General features: G+C 39.5%; 1 protein-coding gene and 1 non-coding gene across 3 annotated transcripts; one reads left to right on the top strand and one right to left on the bottom strand.

The window, feature by feature from the left end:
* Nucleotides 1-75: 75 nt before the first annotated feature.
* LOC122819272 (neurolysin, mitochondrial-like) lies at nucleotides 76-9,039 on the top strand. 2 transcript variants are annotated; one of them, XM_044095872.1, is made up of 4 exons: nucleotides 76-206; nucleotides 7,359-7,433; nucleotides 7,628-7,763; nucleotides 8,684-9,039. In XM_044095872.1, the coding sequence occupies exons 1-4, from the start codon at nucleotides 150-152 to the stop codon at nucleotides 8,758-8,760; spliced, it is 345 nt and encodes a 114-aa protein (XP_043951807.1). In that variant the 5' UTR covers nucleotides 76-149; the 3' UTR covers nucleotides 8,761-9,039. The 2 variants fall into 2 exon arrangements, with proteins under 2 accessions (XP_043951807.1, XP_043951806.1); XM_044095871.1 differs by having other exon boundaries at nucleotides 7,628-7,778.
* LOC122819767 lies at nucleotides 5,996-6,186 on the bottom strand. Its single transcript, XR_006368659.1, has one exon. It is a non-coding gene; the product is annotated as a U2 spliceosomal RNA (small nuclear RNA).
* Nucleotides 9,040-14,045: the final 5,006 nt, after the last annotated feature.

Here is a 14,045-nt window from a genome sequence, read left to right as displayed (position 1 = left end):
TCTGGGCTGCGGAAGCTAGAGCTTTTTATTTTTTTCCCGTGTCACACACGCGAAGAGAAAGCGTCGACAGGAGCGCAGCTTCTGGGATTGTAGTAGCGACAGTAAGCCCGGAAGAGTTTTGTTTTCTGCCCTGGTAAAGATATAAGCGCATGACAATCCGGTGGCATGTGTGCGTTAATGGTTGCAGTGTGCAGAACACTTTGCAGGTATGCCGTGCATCTGCTTCCTGCTGTTCAACATGTGTGCGATTACAGGATTACCGCTTTGTACGGTCGTACGTGCATGGTTAAAAAAAAATGTGTGCGTGTGAGGGACATTCAGAGGTTTTGCTGTTGATCGTTAAGATTTCTTGTGAACTTTCAGCTGTTGTGTGAAGGTTATTCCAGCCTGGAAATAACTTGGGGTGAAGGAATTCCGCTGAAACTTTACACCGACGGCTGGACATGGGAAAAGTTTCTAACTAGCAGGAAAAGAAAGTCCCCAAACGCTTCGGTGACACCTCTGATGCTGCGTGTCGAGTAAAAAGAAGCGTTAAAATTCAAAAGGAAAATATTTACATGTGTTAGTTTTTTCATTGCACGAATATATGTGATCATAAGATCATAAGAAATGTGGAACTCAATAGTGTGAATGAATGCCTACAGCATTCACACAAATAAAAATAGGTAGGGCGGTAAAGTGGAGGGACCAATGGTTCCCTAGCTTCACAGGTCACTTCCAGTTCAGACTTGTAAAGTCATAAAGTCCATGACATCACCAACTGATCAGTTAATTCTCCAGTCAGCCAACACAAAATTAATTTGGACATTTTGAATAGCACGAATAAAGATGACTGAAGAAAGCTCCCAGAGCGAAGTTCCTGTGAGACCTAAGGACTCATTGTGGACAAAAGTAAAAAAGACTTGCTCCAACAGAGTCCATCCAGGTCGAACAACACCGGATTACAGGAAAAAGAATTTTCTCAGCAAAATTCTCTGGCAAGTCATTGAAAAAGCGGCAGACGAACCAAGTCTGCATCTCGTCAAAGAAATCTTTCATGAACAACACCGGAAAGTTTTGCTCTTACTGTGGACAAAAACAGGAGAATTAAATGTGGATGTTCTTTCTGAGGTATCAGAAGAACTAAGTGGGAGAATTTTCCAAAGTATTGCCAGAGATGCCTTCCACTTTGCTTCCGGACTTAATTTAATTGCCCTTCTGGACCACCCAGATGGACATGCCGTTATTGTGAACAAATTCATACGCCACCTTGATAATCCTGTTCCCCCAAAGAAAATGTTTACATCTACTAAAAGAAAAATCAGAGAGACTTTTTTTTTCCTACTGAGGACTTGTACTCTGATGAAAATTGCGTGAGTGAGGATTATACTCAGGCAGACATGGACCCGGAACAATTTTTGAGGGACGCAAAGGAGATGGGTTTCAAACAGGGAACAGAAGCTGAAAGAAGACACATGGTGGAAAAAAATCCTTTGGCAATTGATTTATATATGCAGCTTACGAAATGAGGCACACTGACCCTGTCCACAAAAGGCTTGCCCCAAAACTCTGGAAGAAGTAAAAGACATAGATTTTGTCTTTTTTGACGAGATGGAGAGAAAAATCTGCCGAGACATCATTCAGCTTCTCTGTGGCAATGATGACGTAGTTAGAGAACTGCTGTTTAAGATTTCAAAAGCTCAAATTATTCCCAGGTGTCAAACAGCATTAAACCTGTTAGACTGTCCAACTTCAAAATGGCCACTGCCTTGTGTCCTCCACGACAGCTCCAAGACTGGATGATTGATTGCCATTAACAGGCAGGACCTAAAACATCCACTGTGAAAGACAACAGACATTTTATATTGTAATTCTCAAATTTGATGATCATCAAAAGTTTGTACATTTTAGTAATTCATTTACTGATTCTCAAATCTGGATAACTAAGTCATGTCAACGTTCCTTCCCCTGGTAGTGTAGGCTTGGGGGAAACGCAATGGAGAGGTTTCCCCCATGGGGTGAAAAATTCATCAAAAGCTTCATATTATAAAAAGTATAAAGGTTATGAATACCAAGAGATATAGCTGGCATTAGGAGAGCAAGCTGAGTAGTATAAAAGTGGTGAAAATAGCACAAAGCATGGAGAAGAAGCGTGGCCAAATTTACGGAGCAGCCAGAAATGTGTGTATCTATATAGATCTATATATATAGATATATATATATATAAACTGATAAGAACAGATTTTTTCTTTTGAACATTTTTTTATTATTACTTAGAGCTTTTTAAATACACGGCATTTTACTGTTATACAGAAATTTTTCTTTTCCTTTAAATAAATAAATACAGTTTCCATTTCAAGCTAAAAAGAGTTAAGAACAAGGATAAAAAACACAAAGACTCCGGATGTTAAGAGTTGTACAGGACCGGGATGACTCCTTACAAAGTTCGGAGCCGTCCCGTTCTTCCAAACAGTGGTGGTACTCAGAGGGGAAGCCTGCCCTGATGCTCCTTCCCTCCTGCCTCACCCGGAGAGCCAGGCCGCCGCTGCTTGGACCTCTGTTTGTGGGTTACCGGCTCCTTCGTCCACGGAGGCACAGGCGATTCTTCTTGGTGGCTGTGTCCTTGGCGCGCCACCTGCAGCCCTCGATGTTTCTCTTCTTGCTGCCACCATCCGGATCACAGCCACCGGGGGCATCTGCCTGCGCCTACTCACCAGCAAGTTTCTGGAGGTCCAGATGGCGTCTTTGATGGTGGCTAGGGTGAGCCACATCTCCTCAAAGTCCTTTTTGGTCTTTTTCTGGTGGCTCACCCCGTACAGCACTAATTGTGCATTTAGGACCTCCCTTGCTGGCAAGTGTGGGAATTGCAAGGAGCCGGCTTTTGCCCACAGGTCCACAGCAGCGCTGCACTCCCACAGCAGGTGCCTCACCGACTCCGGCGCGCCACAACCGGGTCGGGGGCAGATGGGCGACGCAGACATGCCGCGGGAGTGCATTACGGCTCTGACCGGCAGGATCCCATGAGCCACCATCCAGGACAGGTCCTGGAGTCTGTTCGGAAGGACGGGATGGATCACGTTGCGCCAAACGGTGGTGGCGTCTCCATTCAGGAGGCCGCGCACTGGTGTCACTTGTTCCCGGTCCTGCACAACAGAAATAATAAAACGAGATTTGGTTAAAATCCTACTCTCTTCTCCTTCAAGCTTAAAATGTTCTAAAAATGTCCGTATAAAAGCATATGCCGGGGGAAGATTAAAAGCTACCGGAGTTCTAAAATCACTTTTTATCAGTTTTAATTTTCTAAGGTAGGATCCAGACCAGAATTTGTTCATATCGTTTGTTTTTTTATTTTTTGAAATGTCTAAAGCCTGTTGTACGTGGATGCTAGTGTAGTGACTGCCTAAAACCAAGTAAAGATCTGGGACTCCTTTCCCTCCTTTCCCCTTTGGTTTGTACATCACTTCTCGTCTTAGTCGTTCCCATTTGGAGTCCCAGATAAAATAAAAGATGGCACGCTGCAGTTCTAAAAACACTCTCCTGGGAGGAATAAAAACAGAACTAGTAAGTAAAAACACTGGTAAAATTACTGCCTTTACTATTAAAATCTTTCCTTCAAGTGTCAATTTCCTCATCCCCCAGAATCCCAGTCGTTGCTTTACTCTTCTTACTATCTCTACCCAGTTTGTTTTTCCTTCTCCATTTTTATCAAATTTCACACCCAGTATCTTCAGATCTTCTTCCATAGTTTGCAGCTTACATCCTATCTTGTCGTTTTCCCTCCATGATCCATAAAATAGTGCCTTTGTTTTTTCTTTATTTAATTTAGCCCCTGATGCCTTCCCAAACCACTCCGTTAGTTGAAAGACTCTATCTACTGATAAAAGGTCGTAACTAAAATGTTAAAATCATCCATATATAAAAGACATTTAGCTACCTGCCCTCCACTCCCCGGTATAGTTACACCTAAAATCTGTGGGTCCCTTCTCAAGATCTGCGCCAGTGGCTCGATGCAGGCCACATAGAGAAGGGCGGATAACGGGCAACCCTGACGGACACCGCAGTTCACTTTCACTGCTTTTGTCAGAAACCCGTTAACCAAAAATCTGCTGGAGATGTCTCTATACAGCAGTCCCACCCACTCTACAAACCTCCCTGGAAAACCCATTTTTCGCAATACCTGAAAGAGGTACTGGTGCGAGACCCGATCGAAAGCTTTCTCAAAATCTAGATTTAAGACTATCAGCCGAATGTTTCTGTCTCTCGCAAAACAGATGGTGTCTCGGATCAGTACGAGGCTGTCCGTGATCCTCCTTCCCGGCACGGCGCAGGCTTGATCCGGGTGGATTAGATCCCCCATCACTCGACGCATCCTGGCTGCTAAAAGTTTGCTAAAAATCTTACAATCTACATTTAAAAGGGTTATGGGTCTCCAGTTTTTGAGGTCTGTCTTATCTTTATGTTTATATAAAAGGGTAACTATTCCTGTTCTAAAACTATCGGGGAGTGTGTCTAGTTTGTTAAAATCCATAAAAACAACAATTAAATCAGGTGCTAAAATATCCCAGAATGTTAGATAAAATTCCAAAGGGAGTCCATCCGAGCCCGGATATTTTCCTCTTAAAACTCTTCACTGTTTGTAAAAGTTCTAAAAGGGTAAAAGCCTGCTCTAAAAAACTATTTTCTTTTATACTTTTATCTAAAAAATCCAAAGTGTCTTTTATGTTTTCGTCTTTTACTATTTTCTCTGCATATAATTCGCCATAAAAATCTTCTATCGTTTTTTTCTTTTCTTCTATACTACAGACAATATTTCCATTCTCCGATTTTAGTTCGGAAATAAAACTCGGGTTATTTATAATTTTCTTAAAAAAGTATCTTGTACATTTTTCTCCTTCTTCTATCTCTCGTTCTCTGCTTCTTAAAATCACTCCCTTACTCTTTATTTCTGCTAAAAAATTCATTTCCTTTTTTATTTCCCTTATTTCTTTATTAAAATCCATACCCTGTTGATTTAAAAGGTGATATCTTTGAAGTCTTTTCTGCAGCCCCATCATGCATCCTTGTTCTTTTTTATTTTTATTTTTCCCTGCAAGTCGAAAGAAAGTCTGGGTCCTACCCTTCACCATCTCCCACCACTGTGCTCGTGTTTCGTATAGGTCTCGGAGGGCCTGCCATTCGCGGTACCGCTCCCTGTACTGGCCGACCAGAACCTGGTCCTCCAGCAGGGAGCGGTTGAGTTTCCACAGACCTCTCCCGGTCGTCACACCTGAAGGAAGTGAAAGCGTGCAGGACAGAAGGAGGTGATCGGAAAAGAAAACCGGTGACAATCTAGCATCCGTTAGGGCGCAATCTCCTCCCTGAACTACTATTGCTGGTTAAAGTAATGCAACGTCCCTTATGAAGAAATAGTCTATACGAGAGGCCTTAGCGCCATCATCACTGAACCAGGTGTGGCCCTCCTCTCCGGGATGCATAAATCTAAAACAGTCTGTTAATTGCATGTGGGGCTGCAGATCCTCTAAAAATTCGTACCTGTCATGTTTATCACTAAAACCATAAATATTCAAGAGGTTAAAATCCTGTCCGTTAAAAGTTAGATTTGCTAAAAGTGCTCTTCCCACTTTCACCACGGTGCTCCCCTTCACCAAGATGTGCGGATTGTTAATTAAAATGGCCACGCCATCATTTTTATTTTTATTTGACCCGCTCCATATAGACGGACGTGGCCACAAATCCTGCCACCGGGTGTAATTCGTTAAAAACGGAAGTGCACATTTCTTGTAATAAAAACAAATCCGACTGTATGGAACTTAAAAAGGACTAAACGCTCTGAGCTCTAACTCGTGACTTCACACTCCTAACATTTATGGTAGAGAAGGTGAGAGTCATGAGTATAATGGTTAAAAACAAATAAAACAATTTAAAGGATTATGGCAAGATAAAACTAAATCCAAAGAACAAGGATGAACCTGCGAATCTGGTAGCTGTATTTTATAATTTTCATTTAACATCAAAAGGGGGGTGCACCGTTCCTGGAGGTACTGCAATACCAGGTCGATGCGTGGAGTGGACGGAGCAAGCCCCTATTCCATCTCCCTGCTCCAAAAATCAATTTAATATATGGTCCCCGGGTAGGGGACGTATCAGATATTAAACTGATAAGAACAGATACTACACTTGATCTTAGCCAAAAGGCCGAGAAGCGATACCAAATAACTGGGGAGGAAACCATATCAATCTCATCCACCCTATACCGACTCACGGTTTAGAAACTTTAACATTTATTCACTCACAGAACAAGTAGTGTGAAGAGAAATTGTTGTTTGTAAATCACTGATCTTGTTTTGCAGTGGAAAATAAAGATGAATGAGCCAAATTAGACTAAAAGCTTGTGTGAAAAGGAAACCGTTTTGCTTTGTTTCTGGTCACATGACATACTTATAGCCAATAGAAAGCCTGAAGGTTGAAAGTCGTTTAAAGAAAAGGACTCTCTTTACACAGACTTTTAAACATTAGAATAGCTGTTATATCCAATGGCTGCTATTTAAGCCAATGGATATACATTTGAATACATTGAATACACTGTATGGTTGACAATAATGAAGCCTTTCACGGTTTTTTGCTCTGCATGATGAGCTTACAGCGGCCTCTAGTGGACAGTGAGAACCTTTATATATGGACTTTATAAACAACAGTTTCAAAGGCAGTTAAAATTTAAAGTAAAAAAAGTTAACAGAACCATAAACGTCCAGTAACTATTACTGGGAAGAAAGAGTGACCCACCTCCCATTCTAGTGGAATAAAAAAAGTATTCTTGGGCGTGCTGTGGTGGCGTAGGGGATAGCGCAACCCACATGGAGGCCTTCAGTCCTCGACGCGGCCGTCGCAGGTTCGATTCCCGGACCCGGTGACGTTTGCCGCATATTTTCCCCCCTCTGACACCCTCTTTCCTGTCAGCCTACTGTCATATAAGGGACACTAGAGCCCACAAAAAGATCCCCTGGAGGCAAAAAAAAAGTATTCTAGCCCACAATGAACTCAAAACATAAGGAAACAGTTTGCCTGTCTTTTAAAGTGACAATTGTTGAAAACCTTTTCTATGCTTTGGATCTACAATGGTTTACGGATCCCTCTTCAAAAAAGTCTGTTTTGTTTCTTTCAAAAAGATCTTTCACATTTAGCAGATAAAACATAAAAAGGCACATTTTTCTTTCATCTCGACATTTTTGGCCTCGGTCGCAAAACATTTGGATAAAAGTTTGGATACCACTGGACTGCTCTGTTGGGTGTAGTGAATTTTTCATGCTTTCTTTTGTTTTGTTTTTAGAATGGCCTCAAATCCACAAATAAAGTGTTTTATGTGGTGTGTGTTTTGGCAGAAAATGATGAAGAGGTGCCACAATCCTGAGACCCGGAGGAAGATGGAAACAGCTTTCCACAGCAGGTGTAAACAGGTAGGTCTGGAATTCCACTTACCAACAACCCCATTCTCTTCCTTAAAAAGATAATTCAGGGATTCCGTTCAAACACTATGAATAGCTTTAAACTTTCGAATCATAATTTTTCTGTTAGATTAGTCATTTCTGACAATGTGATTCAGATGTTTTTCTTGTTTGTTTTTGGTTTTTTGCTTTTTACTTTTCCCCAGGTGAAGACGACGATTCTTGAACAGCTAATCCAACTAAGGGCAAAGGTGGCAGACTTACTCGGTTACAGCAGCCATGCAAACTATGTGCTGGAGATTAACATGGCTAAACACGCAGGCAATGTGTCCGGCTTTATAGGTACACGCCTTCTGAGTAAGTATATGTATATAAGCGTGCCACAGTATATGTCTTACAGCTGTGTTACTTGTGTTAGAAATCAAAATGAGTGTCTGTATGTAACATGTAGGCCTATCGCGATAAATCAATTAATCGTACGATAAATTAAAACTATCAACATCATTTTAATTATCGGCTTTATCGTCTCTTCCGGCCTTTTTCTCTTTCTGTTGATGACATTGAATGAAAAAAGGCTCCACTCGAGTGTTCTCCACTGACCCTCCCTTCCTCATTTCCTTAGTGTAATGTCCAGTGCACACAATCTTAGAGCTGTCGGTTGATTGACGGCCCATTTTCAAAACCTGAGAGACCACACATTAGCCGACAGAAATCCTAGGTATAACGGATCGATCGGGTTTGTGGTGTCCAACAATGGACACAAAGTAATAGCTACAAGTCTAGTTAACTAATTTTAAGACCAGGCATTAATCAATGCTTTCCTACAATCTACCTGCAATGCAAGTTTTATATTCTATCACCTCAGATTAGGGCAGAATTTACAATAATGGTCACCGCAGACCTTCTGGAATCTTTTGTTGACAAACTTGATGGCCTTGTTCTGAGACTGCTGGAGGTCTACAAAGCAGCAACCAAATCTGGAAAGAAGCAGTCACTCAAAGACATTTTGGACTGCCTTGCAAAAGATGTGAGCAGAACTGAAGATGACTTGAAAACAAGGCATAATTTGCTATTTTTCCATCCATCCATCCATTTTCTATGCACCCTTGTCCCTAATGGGGTCGGGAGGGTTGCTGGTGCCTATCCCCAGCTAATGTTCCGGGAGAGAGGCGGGGTTCACCCTGGACGGGTCGCCAGTCTGTTGCAGATTTGCTATTTTTGTTAAAAGATATTCATCTTACTGCATGTCTCATCTCTTGCAGGACACACTACAAGAGATGAGAGAGATCCCACGCTACATATCTGGCCAAGATCCATCAACTGTCATCAGGATGTGTGATGCAAGAACTGTTTACAAAAACTGTTTACATATTTACCTATTCCTCTTTCTTGATATCATTTCTTAAAAATCTTTTTGTAGCATTTGTGTTTGCAAATACTTATTTTTAGTCCTTGTTAAGAGACATTACTTCCTGTTTACTACAGCCATGCATAATGTCAAAATTTGATGTAATTACTTTGTGTATCCTGATTGATTTTGTTCAAAGCCATTTGATGGAAACATGCCTTGTTTGCATTTTCTAAATGTTAATACTAATGGTTATGCACTAAAACATTTAGTATTGTGCTGAATTCGTGGAAAACCTCTCAGGGTTTTTGTAAGTTTGACACACTGATCATTTTGCACTTTTTGGACTGTTTTTGAGAGATGGTAGCTAGTTGTATTGACTTTGCACTGCCACTGTTCAACGTGGTTAGAATGTTTTTAAAATAATGGTCTAATTTCTATGGAGGACTGAAACTCGCCTATAAAATACACTTAAAATGCACCAATTAAATAAATAAGAGATCTTTACCTCATATCTTATAAGTTACCTTGATATTTTTCCAGCTTATTTCCTACAAACTATTTTTTTAGCACATAATTTAATACATATGTGTGTTTGTCCTTTACTTGTAGATGCAGTCATGTCTTAAGTGTGTGTGTGTGTGTGTGTGTGTCCCCTTCCCCCAAGTCTTTTTAATTGTTATTTTTACATATATCTGTCTTGTATTAGGCCTCATTTTGCAAATAAGGTGTGCTGTCTTTCTTGGGTCAGCTCCTCCACTATTGGTCAGCAGACAGGAAGGAGCAGAATCCATGTGCAGATCTGTTGGCCAATAGTTGAACTTACCCGAGAAGGACAACCCGAGAAGATTGTCCCCACAGCCAGCTGACATTAGAAAAATATCACTGCCCACCTTATTTGCACAATAAAGCAGAAATGCATAAGGTAAAGTAAAAACATGAGACATGTAAAAACAACTCCTGGAAAAAAAAAAAGAAGAGTTTTGGGGGAAAAAAACGATAAAAATAAACATTTAAGAGTCATAAATGAATCTACAAGTAAAGAGTAAAAACAAATTTTTTTTAAATGATAAACTGTAAATTGTGCTAAAATCTATAATTTGTTGGAACTAAGGTGGAAAATAAATATGGACATTATAGATGGTCAATGAAATTAATAAAACATTAGGTAAAGTTCTTACTTGGAGCATTTTAAGTGCATTTATTTATTGAGATTTATATAGAAAAAATAGTTCTGTTTTTATTTGTCAAAATGTTTTTTCTGTCTGTCAGTTTTGGTCCTCCAATAAATGTCAATACTTCTGCTTGTCTTGGACAAATGTTTTCTTTTACACTTGATTTAAGGGCTTGTCTCATATTTGATAGAGAAAGATGAAAATAAATGTATAATATTTGAAATGGAAGCGTATTTTGTGTAATTATTTTTAGGAAACAGGTAAACTTGGCATTATTAGTGGAGAAAGTGAACAATATTTGGAAATGTTCGTTTACTTAAATTGCAATTTTAAGTTCAATTGCTGACTTAAACTCTTGAGTTAAATTAACTCAAAATTGGTATGAATGCAGTTAGTCAGTTTAACTTTAAAATGAGAGTTGAAAGTATGATTGTTTGCTACTTTAACAAAATAAAACAAGTTTTTTTGAATGGATAATGTAACTTTGCAAGATGTTTAAACTAGTAGTCATTAGTTAGACAAGTGGTATAACTTAATTATTTGAGTTCAAATAGAATGATTGTAATTTTACTTGAGTACTCAATTTTTGGAGAATGAATAATGTTCTATAGTTAGTCATTTCAACTTATGGTATCATATTTAAACAATGAATTATCCAGCAATTGGGCTACTTTTCTAGCTTGACATCATAAGTTGGAAAACAACATTATTTCAAGTTGTGTTAACTTGTGTTTTTAAGGCAGCAACTGAACTCAGGTTTTTAAGTTTAAACACCCTAAGTATTTTTACAGTGTAACTGCGGTTTTGAAGTGCGGCTTTTGGTTTGTTTCAGATTCCCGGTGTTGGGAGGCTAATAGGCTATTATTGAGCTAATTGAAGGTTTTTAAGTGTTTCTGACAGTGCGTTATCTTAAGTACCCGCTAATGGTTGTTATTGGTTTCGGTCGAGCCGCGGACAGTTTTTCGGTTTAGAGCGGAGCAACAGTTGTGTTAAGGAATAACTAAATTTATTTAGAATGGTTTATAAAGAGTTTTATTATTTTGTTTAAGGAAGTGAGAGTGAATTAATTATGAGCTTAAAGATCGTTTAACCGTTCGAGAGCGGTGGAGGAGATCTAAAATCTAAAATGGCGGACCGATTTGTGTCCTTGTTTTTCTCCTTTTAAAGTTAGAAACCGGACCAGATCAAGTTTAAATTTGCTATTTCGTTAGGTAGTAAAATAAGGTAGATTAATTTGAGTTTTAAAGGTGTAAAGCTGACCTTAAAGCTGTACTAAAATTGAGTTTCGGTCGGAGTTGTAGCGGGGGAGATTTAAAATGGCGGACCGGCTTGCGTCCTTGCTTTTATAAATTGAGAGTTAAATAACGAAGCAGAAATTGAGTCAAATTGATTTTTCGTTAGGGGATAAGGTAACGAATATTAATTTTGGTTTTTAAAAGGTGAAGAGTGGACCTGAAAGCTGTAATTAATCTAAGTTTAGTTTCTAATTAGTTGAGCAGAGAGGGGGGGGGGGATTTAAAAATGGCGGATCGGCTTGCGTCCTGTTTTATTATTTTAAACAATTAAAGACTGGATTAGCTGTTTTATTAAGGAGTGGACTAAGGTAAAAGCTAGACAAAGTTAAAATAAAATTAAGAAGGAGCTTGCAGGCTGTTTAGCAAATCTTTAAGCTGCGGTTTAGAGCGGAACTGTTGATTTAATGTAGCGGAAAAAGTGCGGTTTACATTCCTGTGTGGACCTGCTGTGTGTGTGTGAGGCTATTCGTCTAGAAGATTGGACTGCATTTAAGACTCCTGAGTTGCTTTCCTTACCTGTTGTTCCTATAGGCGGAACCTGAGGAGGCTGATACGTGCCGTGTCCTTGGTTTCAAAAACACACTATCCGTTAACACCGCAAGGTGGAACTAGCATGCCCAAGAAGCAGGTGTAAACAGGTGTTTGTTAGTAGCGGTGGCGGTGGTTGCTTCTGGTCTAGTCTGTGGTTCGGTTCGGTGCGTCTGGTTGGCTCTGGGTGGTGGTTGTTGTTGGCTCAGCGGCTTCTGATAGCAAGAGGAGATGAGAAAAGAAGGAAAGAACTACAGCCAAATCTAAAAGCGGCATGGATGTTTAATTTTCTGGAATAGTTCTAAAAAAAAACAAAAACCTAAAAAAAACCAAACTGTTCGTTGTTGGTCAGCGGCGGGATCTCAAGCAGCGGTGGTTGGGTTCAGCTTCACGGCGTCCTTCTGTCGTCCCAAATTGTGGATTAGTGGGTCCGGAACGTCTTCTTTTATGGACCAAAGCGGCGCAGCTGATCGGTGGGCTGGTGTTCCGCTAGTGTGGGAGTGGTCTAGGTGTAGCTTCTGGGTGTGAAGTGCCGAGCTGTGCTGTCCATTGTCTGTGATTGGTGGGTATTTTTCTGGTGTGTAACCTGAGAAGTTTGTTTTTCTGCTAGGAGGGAAAGTGAGTGGAAATTGTCTTTAAATAAAGTTAAATGTTAAATTCTAAAGTTTTGGGTTCCTAATTTTATTTCAGTTTCCAATAAAACAGTTTTGTTCATGAGTTTGGAGGAGTTGACCTGAAGTATTTTGTTTAAAGAAATAGTAGGTTTGTTATTTTAACCTAAATATAATTAAAACGTTTTTTAAAAATAAAAAATAAATAAATAAAAAGACAGGAAGATAAAGTTATTTTAAATAAGCTTAAAATTAAGGTAGACATAAGATATAAGTACAATTTTAAATTGTTTATAAGATCTAAGTTAATATAATATGAAAAAGATTTTTAGTTGAAAAGTTTCCTTTAAAATAAGATAAAGTTAAGTTTCATATATTAGGATAGATGTAAGATCTAAGTGAAATTTAAAATTGTTTATAAGAACTGTTATGTTTATTGTGTATAATATTGCTAGTGTTATTATTAGTTGAAATACGCCACCTTGTGGTCACTTTAAGTTATTGTTTGAATTAATAGTAGAAGAAGAATATGGACAGGAAGTGCTACATTGTTGCCCTTGGTTACCAGAATCGAACGGCCGCTCCACACTCCTCCTGGTTCTTTCTTGGTGTTTGTTAAAGCATTGTCTGTGAGTATTACTTGGTTAAAACATTGAGACACCTGTAATGTTACATGATATGATGGTATTGTGTAAAGTTGTATGTTTATAGCCCGTTATTATTACGCTAATGAGTCCGTTTTTATATGCTAATTTCTTGTTGCTAATCGCTAGCTAACATCCTCATTTCATTGAAAGTCAATGCCATGTTGGTCCTTTATTTTATTTATATCATTCTGTAAAGCCTAGATTGTAATACATTGCATTTCTGTATGTTACAGTTTCACAAATTGAACTACTACTGAAGTAAACTTCATTAACCAGTCATCGCTGTCCGGAGTTTCTTCATTGTTCAAGATTGTTTAGCTGTTTGGATAGCTGGTGCAGTATCTAGCGAGGCCAATAACAGTGAAAAGACAGCACCACGGCAAGCAACAAAGCTACAGAACCTATCACGTGGAGCTCCAGTCAGCCCAAAGAGCCAAGTAAAGTGCTTTCAGTCATCATAAGCCACAAAATGTCTGAAAACAAATCCCAAAAGTCTCAAAATAAGTCAGTACACTCTCTAAAGTCATCAAAGGCAAGTTCTACAGCTGGCATTGAGTTACTAAGAGCTAAAGCAAAGGCCGAAGCTGCTCAAGCAAGAGCTACATATGCAAAGAAAGAAATAGAAATCAAAGTGGAACAGGCACGTCTACAGGCAACCCTTGATGCACTTAGAGCAGAGCAAGAGCAAGAAGCTGCAGCTGCAGAAGCAAATTCATTGGAAGCAGGACTACTACAATTGGGCTTTGAAACACGCAGTGTAACATACGGGTCATGTCTTACAGAAAATAAAACAACACGCACAGCCCAGTATGTTTTAGATCAAACAAATCGCACTGCAGCAGAGTCACCTGCCCCTGTTCAAATTGAAATAAATAATCCAGAACTCCCGTTGCAACCCTTCGTTGTAAAGCAAGAAATGAACTACGCAGCTCCTGAAAGTGAAGTTTGTGAACCCCAGTCTGCCAGTTTCAAGCAGTTTGCTCCTCTTGCCCCAGTGTTACCCAAAATGAACCATGCACA

This window comes from Gambusia affinis, linkage group LG17, assembly GCF_019740435.1.
Source record: "Gambusia affinis linkage group LG17, SWU_Gaff_1.0, whole genome shotgun sequence".
In the NCBI taxonomy this organism is placed as follows: Eukaryota; Metazoa; Chordata; class Actinopteri; order Cyprinodontiformes; family Poeciliidae; genus Gambusia; species Gambusia affinis.
This window is presented reverse-complemented; position numbering and strand designations above follow the sequence as displayed.

Excerpts from the sequence above, each read along its gene's own strand:
- LOC122819272 (XM_044095871.1), top strand. The coding sequence starts at position 150 with ATGACAATCCGGTGGCATGTGTGCGTTAATGGTTGCAGTGTGCAGAAC. Across the intron at positions 7,434-7,627 it reads TCCACAGCAGGTGTAAACAG|GTGAAGACGACGATTCTTGA; the intron begins GTAGGTCTGGAA and ends ACTTTTCCCCAG. Across the intron at positions 7,779-8,683 it reads TATAGGTACACGCCTTCTGA|GACACACTACAAGAGATGAG; the intron begins GTAAGTATATGT and ends CATCTCTTGCAG.